This window comes from Chamaea fasciata, unplaced genomic scaffold (assembly GCF_029207755.1).
Source record: "Chamaea fasciata isolate MVZ Bird 193981 ecotype frontalis unplaced genomic scaffold, bChaFas1.0.hap1 SCAF_5, whole genome shotgun sequence".
Taxonomy (NCBI): domain Eukaryota; kingdom Metazoa; phylum Chordata; class Aves; order Passeriformes; family Sylviidae; genus Chamaea; species Chamaea fasciata.
This window is the reverse complement of record NW_027094090.1, coordinates 66,551,736-66,564,231: the sequence shown is the minus strand read 5'-3', so window position 1 is coordinate 66,564,231 and position 12,496 is coordinate 66,551,736. Positions and strand designations below refer to the sequence as shown.

Genomic DNA, 12,496 nt, shown 5'->3' with positions numbered 1-12,496 from the left:
TCAATTAAAATGCCTGAGTATCATTTAAACCATGTCAAAAAACTTAAAACATTTACTATAACTAAAGCAGCAAAAGAAAAACCCAGACAAACTACTAGCTGTAATATCTGTGACCTCTGAAGATACCTCAAACTGGACCTTCAGATCTTTAACTAAAATATAAGACTAAAACCTGATCTGAACACACCAGTTTGTAACAAGAGGGAGGAGTAAAAAGACTATTGTGCATGGAGGTAAAAGTTTAAAGACTGCTTCTTTTTTGTTTTGTTTTTTTTTAATGGCAATAAAATTCTGAACTGTCCTGGAAGGTCTGAAGGATAAAATGGATAAAACGGAAAACAAGATGTGCACTTTAATAAGATGCACTCTGGAAATGCAAAACCAGAAAAAAACCAAATCAGTTTACGAGGATTAAGAGAAAAATATTTATGTGAGAGGAGCTAGAGGCTCCTGAGTTTCCAGGCAGGAATAGCTATCTGTGCAGTCCATATATGCCAGACAAAAATGAGACTTCATGATTTTTCCCTAGCACAGATTTTATGCAAGCTCTCATAACCTCCACAAAAATACATATTAAAAAAATCTGACAGGTCCTTCCTCAGGTATTTTCTCAAGCTCTGCTTTTCTGTGGAAAAAATGTTAAAGAGAACAAGAAAATGCAAAGCCTTACCTATGGAAAATCCCACACCTAGCCTTCAATTCCAGGTCTGGACAAGTAATTAAAAGTCTGAGTTAAAGACATCAATCCTTGAACTTTAAAGGCCTGAACTTCCAGTTATTTACCCCAGGCTATACAAAAAATAAATAGGAATTCCATACTGCACCAGATAAAAGAATTGTCACCTGGACTCTCCACAAGAATATTCTAGTTACAGAAACTAGTTACAGAAATGGAAAAAAATCCTCGAATTTACAACTCCGACAGTTTAACTCTTCGTGTTAAAGAAAACGCCTCCAGCAACTCCAAGGCTAAAGCAAATTCAAATCTCTGCACGTGATTCTAGTTAGCAGCAGGAATAAATATTTCTCTGCAGATAGATTCTATGTTTTTCACTCAGAACAGGGAAGCTGTGGGTGCTCCGCTTTTCATGGGGCTTTGTTTTGTGGGGTTTTGTTTTGTTCTCCTTGAAGGAGCTCAGAGACAGGAATAGAGAACACCACAAACTGCAGTTTGTTACGGCAGTGTTGTTCTTTATCCTCAGTGGAGCTACCCAGGAGAACAGGACCTCAAAGCTGTCACAGTTAAAAGCCTGGCTCCTTTCTTTCCAGCCTGAAGAGACCAGGAACTTTTACCTGAAAGCAGCAGGGAACAGTCCTGAACAAACAGGTGAGGTGCATGAAGACACAAGATGAAACCGCCTCACTATGGATGACAGCGGTCTCAAAAACACAAGCATTAAAAAAGAGGACCTTTAGAGCTGCCTACAAATGACCTAATGAAAGATCATTCTCAAGTGTCAAGTAGGGCAAGAAAACGTGTGAAAAAGCAGTGTAAGAGTGAATGGAAATGAAACAACCCCAGTGAGATTTAACATTTACGAAGGTCAGGTCCCCACCTCTTGGTTAAACACCCAGCTGGGATCTCAATCTGGGTCTGGAGGTGCACGACCAATTTTGTAAAACAAAAAGAAACACAGCACAAAAATCAGAAATCTGTGTTTCCAAAAAAGATGAACGGTACATAAAAAAATGAGACCATGAAGACTTGGAATTAGGGCTCTGCTAGAATAATTAATGACTTATTTATGGCTGAAATCCATGTCTGAACTTCCATTCCCATGTGACGTTTGTAACAGAGCTGAACATGACCTAAACCCTCGTGATTTATGGTTATAGACAAGAAGAAAAGGCATTGGCCAGGCGTCAGAAATTAATCAATAGTCTGAACTATTAATATCGCAAGAATTCTGCAGAATTGTTTAAAGGTCTAGGAATAAAAAAAAAAAAGAACAAAAAAACCCCCACATCCTCAGCCTAATACACTGAATAAGAGCTCCAAGAACAGCTTTTTAAAGATACAGAGAAAAAAACATTCTACAAATTAAAATTTATTGCAGCGCACGCATTTCTCTCTTTTTACCCCGTGTGGAGGAAAACTGGGATATATTGAGTGTGCAACCTGCCAACAATCATCCATAATGACATCCACTGCCCTAGGACTCAATGCCCTTTGGGAAACCTCTCTAATTTGTCTGACAGTGTCTCCATGTTTCCTTACCCAGACCTCCCCCAGGTCACTGATAAGGTCTGCATTTTCTTATCCAAAAAGATGTGAAGGATAGTCTGATTATCCCATTCTAGCACTTCCCAAGGAATATTAAGGATGATAATACAGCACTTCTAACAAAAGTTACACCAAGCTCCTCACAAACTTCCCAAGCAGGTTACAGAGAAATCATCCCAATTGCTCCTGCTGGTCCAACCCCTCCCTGACTCAGTCACACACTGAAGACATGATCAGCCAGTGCCCTGTGCTCCACATCAGCGTGGCTTTGCGAAGGTGCTGCCTGGGAAGGGATTGATTTTTCAGATGATGTGCCCTTTTCAAAATGCTAATATTAAAATGGAAGCCAAAGCAGCACACGCAATCACTGAAAGGCAACAGCCTCTGTTCTGAATTACGACTTTTTGTCAAAAATTCAAGCAAATTCATCCTTCACCATATCCCCAATACATCACTGGACTGGAACATTCATCTCCAGAATGTAAATGCACATTCCAGTTCAGACTTTTGACAGCCCTGGAAACTGGGACGCACCAGAGGTGTTTGTCTCAGAGCTCTGCACCCTTACCTTCTTCTGGAGAACGTTCACCTTGCGTTCCTTCACCTCCAGCATGTCCTTGAGGTCGTGGATCTCTCCTGCCTGAGTGCCCTTCTCCTCTGCCATCTCCTGGATCTGTTTTGTCTTCTTGTTCAGCATGGTCTCCTTCTCCTCCAGGCGCAACCGCAGCGCGTCCACCTGCACCCAGAAATGCAGAACAAGGTTTGCTCAGCACTGAGGGACACCAGCTTCAGGGCAGTTAAACCACACTGCCACAGGGGAAATATTGCAAACAGGCTCAGAAGTCTGACAGCCCTTTCTTCAACAATTCAACCTACGTAAGATTGGGATAAAACTGTTATCACAAGTGACAGGAGACTAAACAGTAAAAATAATCAACCTTGTTACTCCCAACTACACGAGAACAATGCTCCTTCCTGGAAAACCTCAAATCATACTCTCCCATTTCAAACTTTATTTGAAACAATACTAATAATCAGAGAATAAACATTGACTCGTTGTACCGGAGTGTCACTTTACATTCTAGGCTTTAATCACAGGAGTAGCTGAGCCTGAAGGTAAAGAAAGCAGAGCTCTCTGCAGCCACTGCAGATCCCAACTGGAAAGAGGTTACCTTAGGATGGCTAAGAATATTTTGGCTTAAAAAGCAAAGTAATAGTTTAAATAGAATGTGTTTTCCACAGCATGCAGTTTGATATTAAAGGTAAAATTGAACAAATGACACAGTACAGGATATTGCGGGTGCAATTTGGACGCACAAACACACTTAGAGCTCCCGTGGCCTGAGTGAATTTAGAAACACACTCTGGAAACTCTGCGCTGACCTCGAACTTCAAAACTGCATGCTGAGCATCTTTTGCTTTTCCTTCTGCATTTCTCTTCCATATGTGAAACAGAGCTCACGAGACAAAGGAAATGGGAGAAGGAATCAGAGCTACCTGAATACAAATTTGATGAGAAGAGTAAGGTCACCGCAGAGCACAGGCTAATCTCAAAGACTATTGTGGAGCACGAAATCCAACACCACCAACCTGCTCAGGATGCCCAAAGAAAGGCACTGACCCCTATCCACTCAGCATTCACACACAGCCCCAATCTGCCAGCTTGGCGGCTAATCTTATTTGACACTATCAGAATTGGTTCCTGTTAGCTGAATCCATTAGGGGACATCAGTCTCACAGAGTAAACAGGCTGATCAATGAATTTCTTGGTCCTTCTGCACAGCACAGACTAGCAGAGACATGAAGTGAAAGGATGACAACTGCTGGACAGCCCCAGCTGGGGTAAGGATTTAGGAATCTGCTCTGCTTACGGTATTCTGAGCAACGTTTAGTTTTAACATGTTGTTCTAATTCCCTTTTACTTTGAGTTGCTAATGGAAAAGTTGTCTCTGAGGCTCTGCATTTCAGGGTTCCACCCAGAGAAGCCTGTGGTGTTTTGTCTGCCTCCTTTCACACAGAGCAGTGAGCCTTGCCAGCGGGGACAGAGCTGCCCTGCTCTCCCCATCAGCGCTGCCACCTCTGTGTCTGGAGCCTTCTCACTTACACATCCCTTATCAAATCCCACTCCTGACCTCTCACCCAGCAAGAGGGGCATGGGGTGTGATCTGCGGGGAGATTGGAGTACCAGGACCTACCCAAGTGTGATTTATAGGATGGACAGTGTTTGTGATGAAAGGTTTAGCAGGTGGATCACGCTTTGTCCTCGCCTTTAAAACACACAGCTCTGCAGATTGATTAGGTATGTTCTTCCCTGGGAATCTTTGATATTAAAGCTAAGAGTCGCTTTTATTAATCCTTCAAGGGAAACTGAAAATCTCCCTCACAAGGAAATCCACATGCTCTCAACAGTTGTGCTGCAAAACATTTGAGACAGTCCAGATGCCCACAGCACACTGTTAGTGAAAAGAGAACATCTGCAAATAGAAATCTATCCAGAGAATGCTTTCCATCTTCTGAATGATTATTCTCTTTGAACTCTGTATTAGCTTATGGTTTGGGGCAAATTGCATTGCTGGTTTTATTTGTGTGAGGTCCTTGCCTGGGAAACTGCAGAAAACACTTTCAGAAGGATTTTCAAAGGCTGGCAGGACACACAAGCATCACCTCAGCACTATTCCTGGCAGAACACTGCCCCTGTTTATCCATGTCAGCTCTGTTTATGCATGGCATCCTCCCACGGTGACAAGAAGCGAGGGCTGTGGGAGGCAGGTGATGCCAACTTCAACAGGGTCAGCTCAGGATTTTCTGAGTCCATGGAAACGATCAGGCCAACACTGCTGAGGTGCTGAGGCCCCTTCTCCTGAATTCTGTGTTTTGGATGGTTTTGTGTGAACCCTGGGTTAACCTCACTGCTCTCCCAGTCCTGCACTGCCGTGAATAACATTCCATGTCTCTGTTCTCAATGTGTCACACATGAAACGTCAGCCACACATTAAACATGCAGAAGTCCAAATTTCTAAGGAAAATTAGGCCATTAGTACCTCCAATTACTACCAGAATAAGCACAATAAATGAAATAATATTTAACATAAATCTCATCCTAAGCCTTTTTTAGGATCTTGAATTCTGTAATGACAGTCTTAGCTTTCAGAATATTCCCAGACTATAAGGAAATCATTTACATTTTCAGAAGTCCACAGTGGGTTTCAGACCTCGCTGTGCTTCTCACTGTGCTCAGGAGTTTCAGGAGCTTGCGTTAATAGAACTGAGACTGAAAACAAGGGTTTTTTCTGGATTTTATCATCATCTCCGCTATGCAGTAGCAAGCAGGCTATTCCCACCCTGGTGATTCCCACTTGGGTTGAAGAAAATGTCAGTGGTGCCCAGAAAAAACAGCATGCCACCCTTTTCCTGAGTGATTCTCATCTGCCTGTCACCTGTTTTCAAACCATGGCTGACCCAGAATCCGGATCAGCGACCCAAACCACTCAGTGGTATCGAAAGGTCCAACCTCCCCTGTCCCACATCCAAGCCCCAGCTGCTCTGTAACAGCAAAATTCTGAATTTCAGCTTGAATTCTCTGTAGGTGTGACTGCAGCAGAGGCAGCAGAAGGAACAGATGGAATACCAATCCTGAAATGTGTGCTCAGAGCCTGCAAAGGTTTCCAGCAGGAGCCAGCCACTTCCTAAAGCAGATGTTGAAGTAATTCTATGTCAGCATTAAGAACTCAAAGATCACTGAGAAATGCACAGAGACATGAAATTAAAATTGGTATGTGAGGTGAGATTGATTTTTCCCTACTGTAGCTGTTGTTAGGTGAAGTCTCGAGTATGAGCACATTTTAAAAAGGATCAGTTTCGTGACATTCCATTACTAACTGGCAAACAGATAGAAATCCAAAAATGGAGTTAAGCCTTTTCACTGATTGCACAGTCTGTAATTAAGACTTTAAAGCTATGTTTATTGACTGATTTGAATGCAGTGGTAGTTCACAAGACTTAATTTAATTCTCTATTTTTGACATTGATCTTTCTTTTTAACTAGATTAGAGTTGGCTCTTCACCTCCTTATACCAATTGCAGCAATATCCAGGCTGGTTTGTAGATGAGAGCGAACTCTTCATGAATTCTTATGTTCTAATGAGACATTCAAAGCAAATAAAAACTTCCACATGATTAGATGCATTTTTTCCACTGAATATTAATGTGAGTTTGCCATAGGAACAGACCAATTACAGACCCATGCCAGCTTGGGCAGTATACAAAAATAAAGGAGAACATTCTCGCTGGTTAATGCAACTTCCCACTGAAGCCACAGAACTTCTGGCACTGACCTAAGCTGAAGGACTCACCGGGTGAAAACTTTATATGGATAAAGCCTGAATTCCAGCATAAATACTGGCCCATTTTTTTGTTTTGTTTACAAAGTGACCGCACAATTTTAGAGCTATTTTTAGAGGTCTCTGCACCAATTGAGAAGTTAACCACAATATCCTCTCCACCCAAGAGCCCTGCAGAGAAACACTGGTAGCTCTGGTGCGGCAGGTGGCAAGTCCATCTCTGAGACATCAGATCAACACTTCCCCCACCTGCGAGCAGGGTCTTTGACAGAAGACTAAGTAAGAGGTAGAGGCTTCTGGAGGTTATTCTCTTTTCTTTGAAAATGTTTCTTTAAATATGGCTTTAAAAAACTGTTCCCCTCTGAAGAGGTCTGACAATGTATGTCAGAAAACTGCAGCGCTCTCCCTCCTCACAACTCTCTCCAGGTGTCTGGAGAGGAGCTAATTGTGTTCTAACAGTGACCAGGGCTGCCAGAAAGTGAATCCGAGCAGGACCTCACATTCCTACCTCATTCCCAAAGAAAACCCTTTTATGGAAAGACAGCCTTTCCTTCGAAAAAATGAAATCATCACAGGATGCAATGAACGGCAAACATCTCAACACTGGATGTTCTCAGCATGGTTCAATCCTGTGAAGTTTTCAATAAACTTAAGAGGATCACCTGTGAACACACCAAAAAGGTTACTCTGTGATAATTTCATTGCTGAGCTTTCTGCCAACAAGGGTAAAAAAAGATGAGATTCTCTCTCAAAAAGTATAAATATCTTCTTGGAAGGAGGAATCCACTTTGGTTTTTGGTGCTACAAAACCTTTGGAAGCAGCCAAATGAAGAACAAATATTCTCAATGATTATTTAGTAATATTACAAGTCGAAGAGTAGAATAATTTTCTATATTAAAGTACTTTGGCCTTTAGGTAAAATAAAATCAAGATGTTCTGAGTGACTTTTAAGAGTATCTATTGATGGTATAGAACCAAGTCTTCTTGGTTTTAAACACTCTGTTTCAATTCTGGACATTTTAATTGAATAAATATCTTTATCCACCACAACAGTTGAAATTATGACCCTCTACTGAAGTCTTTTAGCTTGTTAATAAAGCAAATTTGTTCAAGAACTGAATCTCTCACGGGTAGAAAAGCACTATTTGTTACTTAAAAGTGAGAAGTGTGTTTCTAGTTTCGTAGGTTTGTCACAGAACTGCACATTTAACATATCTATATTCTTTTCAATCACTGCAACGGATCAAGCCTGCATTTTACCTTTGAAAATGGTTATTTACCTAACACCTACCTTCAAAGATATTTTGAAATTTAAATACTTGTTTTAAATAGACACGTATTAACCTAGGGTACATTCCTGAATTAGAGAAGAGGAATGAAGAAATTTAACAGGAGGTTTATGATTGGAAACTGGAACCCTTTCCCAGTTATACCCACTAACGCAATCTCAACTTCTACATAAATCTGAGAATAATCAGAAAGGCCATTCCCGGAACATCAGAAAATATTGACCACGTAACTTCATTGCTGCGTGTCAACAAGGCCATGAGCACCCCCAGATTTACTAATTTTGGCTAAAGGAAAGCTAAATTAGTAAAAAGTTCAGCTCAGTTCTCTTATTTTAATATGGAGCCTTCTCCCAGTGTCACCCACAGACTTCCTGCCTGCCTTTTTCCCAGCTCCTTTGGCTTTGACTCTTCAGCCGTAACAACACGAAGTTTTTGATGCATCACTGCCATCTTTTGGACTCCCACTAACACTGCAATTCTCCAAGCCAGGGAGTGAAATGCTGTCTGCACACAACATTTCATGCCTGCTCTTCAAGAATGTCCAGAAGCAACACATTTATACTACATTTATTACCTGTTTGATGGTCAGATATACGCCTGGCTCTGACGTAATGTGAGAATCTATTAAGCATTTGTCATCAAAACACAGTTTAGAAAATACCTTTCCCTTGGAATATGCAGCATAAACCATGAAAGTCCATGTTTTAGGGGCAAGCACAAGCTTACAAGCAAGAGTTCCTGGCCATGCTGCCAGTAATGGTGAAGCCTGTGCAGAGTGTTTATTGGAATCATCTTCCTTTTTCTTCTCTAGCTACAAGGCGACTGCAAACAAACCCCCCCAGCTCAGGCATTGCGAGTTCTCATTCAGCCACGCACTTCTGCACACATATTTGTCTTTAGATCAAGCCCCTGGCCCAGAGAACCAAAGAACCAGAGTGCTGAGAACAAGCAGCCCTGGATGGCTGTGGGACTGTACACGCCAAGGACAGAATAAACCGTGGGGTTTTCTCTCTACCAGCAAGGAGAGAAGTGCCCACCTCACCTCGGTCTGCAGGATGGCAGCTCTCTGCTCTTTAGCTGTCAGGGACTCTTTGAGCACCTCGATGTGCTGCTTGCTGTCAGAGAACTGGTTGGTGAGGGTCTCCAGCTTGGTCTGCAGCGCCAGCAGCTCCGTGTCCTTGCGGGACAGCTCCTGCTTCACCTGCCCGATCTGGGAACACGCAGGGGGGGAAAGGATTATTATTTAAAAAAAGCCAAACAGTAAAAAATGAGAAAAATAAAGCAATGATATTAGCTAAAATCATCACTCAGGACAATTCTTATTAAGCCTGAGGGAAAAAAATTAATAAAAGATGACAGGGAAGTCTAAAAGTAGTTTTAAGTCCAAGTTTGTGACCAACTTTTCTGGTTTGCTTCCAATCTCACAGAATAGCAATACTTTACTGCTACATGTTGCATAGCACAGGTGGATGCATTTCTAAAACTGAAGTTTTCCTTTTCTTAACTTGAACAATTGTTTGTGATACTAAAAAAAAAAAAAATCCCTACCCCCAAAAGTACATTGTCCAGTGCTTCGAAACAGAAATTAAAGGGCAACACCAGATTAAAAAATTGTCCAAATCACTGTCCATGTTTGGAAACATGGCACATGAATGAAATAATAGTATAATTTATAATTATTTTTAAAGCTTTTGATTAGAATAAATGCACATGCTTGTAGAAATAAATAAGAAAAAAAAAAGCTTGGGTAAATGCAGTTTTATATTGACAACACTGTTTCAATAATGGGCAATTAAAGGAAGGAAACTCTTTACCAAAGAGTATTAAAATTATTCAAAATATGTAATCAAGGACTCCTGTGTTCCAGTGAAACAGTGTACACAAGGGAATGAGAAAGGAGGAGGAGATGCCTCTCAAAAAACCCTCTCAAACTCATTTTATTAACTGGAACACTGAGAAGGTAAATAAGAATTTATAGAAATACTCAATAGTCCACTGTTTACATGAATCAAACCTGCTAGGGTGTTTTGGTGGGGTTTTTTTGTTTTGTTTTTTTTTTTATATTACTAAAGGCAAATATGCACAGAGGATGACTCTGCCCCCTATCTCACTTCACCACCCAGGTATTGATGTCAGCAGCACAATTTCTGCTGCCACCAGCTCACAGCACTGCCAGGCACAGAACACCTGCTGCAAGAGCTGAACTCTTCACTGCTGGTTATCTTCTCTGGAGGACCTAAACTGAACAGCCTCCTTAAAAAACCTCAGATGACACAAACTTTCTCAATTGGTAGGTAGCCTGAATCAGAGGAGAACTTTCTCAAAAAGACAGATTGTTTGGGGGCTCATCTCAGAAGGGATGTTCACCGCATTTCATTACAGGAAGGTTCCTGTCTCCCATTTCAGAGCTGCAAGGCCACAGTGCCAAAGCTCTTCAGAGAACCCAGCACACACCATCCACACTGCAGGAGAAGTAAAGGCAGCATCAAGGGCTCACACCTCTCTTCTTGATGAGAAACCATGTCCACTCTTCTGAGTGAAACTCTGACTTCACAGCAAAGGAAGAACCTAAATTCATGCTGCTAAAATGGAGCAGCTTTAAAAGCGTTCAGCATCCAGATTTTGTTATCTTTTGTGAAACAATGTTAAGAGGGTTCAACACAAGTTTTCAAATAAGTTTTCCTTTCTAGGAAAAGCAAATCTCTGTCCCCAAGATGGGTGCTGAATGCTTCTGAAAGTTTGCTTCAGTACAGGAGAGTATGTTATTGCTCAAACAGCTCATACCGTTAAACAACAGCAACAAAACAAACACAGATGTTATTTATGGACACCAAAACCATGGGGACAAAGAGGCAGCTACAAGGCTGAGCAGGCTGTTAGTTCTGCTTGTTAAATCAGGTGATGAAGGAGGCAAGAGAAGAAAGGCAGAAGAGGCAGCAAGCCCCAGTGAATGGCCACTGCACACACAAGAGAGATCTTACTGCAGAGACCTCGCTCTGGAGACCAGTCACTCTTTTTTTCAGGTCCTCCCCTTGAGCCTCTTTGGCACTTAGCTCTTCCTTCAGTTGCTCTACCTGTCACGACATTGTTATGCTTTTAAATATTTATTATTTGTCAGCTTCCAGTCAGCCCAAGTAACTGAAAGTGACACAGAACTAAACAGAAGGATCAACACTGGTCACTCATTTTCTCTTCCATTCTTCATTAAGTCTTCTCAAAGGTTTCATGTCTGTGTCACTTCATCTAGGCTGCCAGACAAGAATTTGATTATGAAACAGAAGATGTATACTTATGGTTATGTTTACCTATGTCAAGTATGTGGCACTTCTCCCAATGGCTTTGAAACTGCAGTTCATAGGGAAATCACAACAGGAAAAAGGACACGCTTCAGCTTGAGAGAAATCATCTTATTTGTCGAGATACAGCCACAAATTACTTATAAAATACAGCACTGAAAAAATAAATGCTGTGCAATTACAGAACAAGGTAAGACAGCAAGATGTCAGGACTGGAGATGGCCATGAGTCATGAGCAAACAGATACCAAAAAGGAACAATATTTCTGCAGGAAAATAAGTGAGCAGAGCAGGAGACAGAGGAGGGGCGGAAATCAAGTAGCTGAACAGACCTATAGATCCACAGAGGGAGAGGACAAGGGGAAACTGAAGAGTTTGCTAACCATGAAAGAAGGAAACAAAGAGGAAAAGATGGAAAGAAGTGGTGCTCTAATCTCCTCCCCATTCCGAACTGGAGCAGGGAATCAGTTCAAATGATTCCTAGAAGCAATCCAGTGGGATTTTATTGAGCATTTGATAAAATTTAGGGAACTGAAGGAATTCAGTTCCTAGAAGCAACCCAGTGGGATAAAGAGCAAAAGCAGAACAGAGGGATTTATCTGGAGGTGTTTCAGTGAGCTGGTGTGAGGCTAGAGGAAGGAACACACTCTCAGTACACAGATCTCCTCTGGGGCAAGGAATGCCGCTCTCTCCCAGACACTTCATCCAGCATTCCTTCTTTGACCAATAATTTCAAGTAGGACAAATGCAGTGGGTTACAATTGCTCAGCACCAGCAGAGTCATTCTCAGCCTCCCTTCCAGGGTTTGTACACTGCTTGCAGGGAGGACACAAAAGCTGATTAAGAAAGGCAGGATTGCTCACAACGGACTTAAATTTACTGGACAAGAGGGCCTGAACCTTCGCTAAAGAATGTTAGGAGCCACTGAAGGACTGAGAAACAAAGAATGGATTGACTTTTGCCTACAGACAATTCAATAGCCAGTGTGTGTCTTTACACCTGAGGACCAACACCTCTCACTGCTGCATTTGTCCTGTATTCCAAACAAGAGAAATAATTCATGTCAGTAGTGTTGGAACTCTATTCTCACGCTGACCCCACTATTGGAAGGAGAGTGGAAGGGAAGGCCAGCACTGTGACAGTTCACACTCTTCTCAGCTCTTATATAATGAAAAGGCCAAACAGCAGCTGCAAAAAGAAACGTCCTTTTTTCAACAAACTACCTTTGGAAAGACTTTAGACCAAATAAAACCAATAATGGATTAGCAATGGTCTAAAAATAAACACAGAAGAGAAGAAGAGAGAGAAAAGAAAATCAGGTGTGACGATAAAAGGAGAACTTGGCCT

The 12,496-nt window shown here is 41.7% G+C and overlaps 1 protein-coding gene across 9 annotated transcripts in view; it reads right to left on the bottom strand.

Moving 5' to 3' along the window:
• The window catches only part of ERC1 (ELKS/RAB6-interacting/CAST family member 1), a 246,477-nt gene that overhangs the window by 167,416 nt on the left and 66,565 nt on the right, over window positions 1-12,496 (bottom strand). For 6 of the 9 annotated variants that reach the window (XM_066184266.1, XM_066184269.1, XM_066184270.1 and 3 more), the window contains exons 6-8: window positions 10,845-10,928; window positions 8,897-9,064; window positions 2,793-2,960 (exon numbers count right to left, since the gene is read on the bottom strand). In XM_066184266.1, the coding sequence (XP_066040363.1) occupies window positions 2,793-2,960; window positions 8,897-9,064; window positions 10,845-10,928 (420 nt within the window). The remainder of the gene's footprint in view (window positions 1-2,792; window positions 2,961-8,896; window positions 9,065-10,844; window positions 10,929-12,496) is intronic. The other 3 variants (XM_066184268.1, XM_066184273.1, XM_066184275.1) reach the window with 1 other exon arrangement.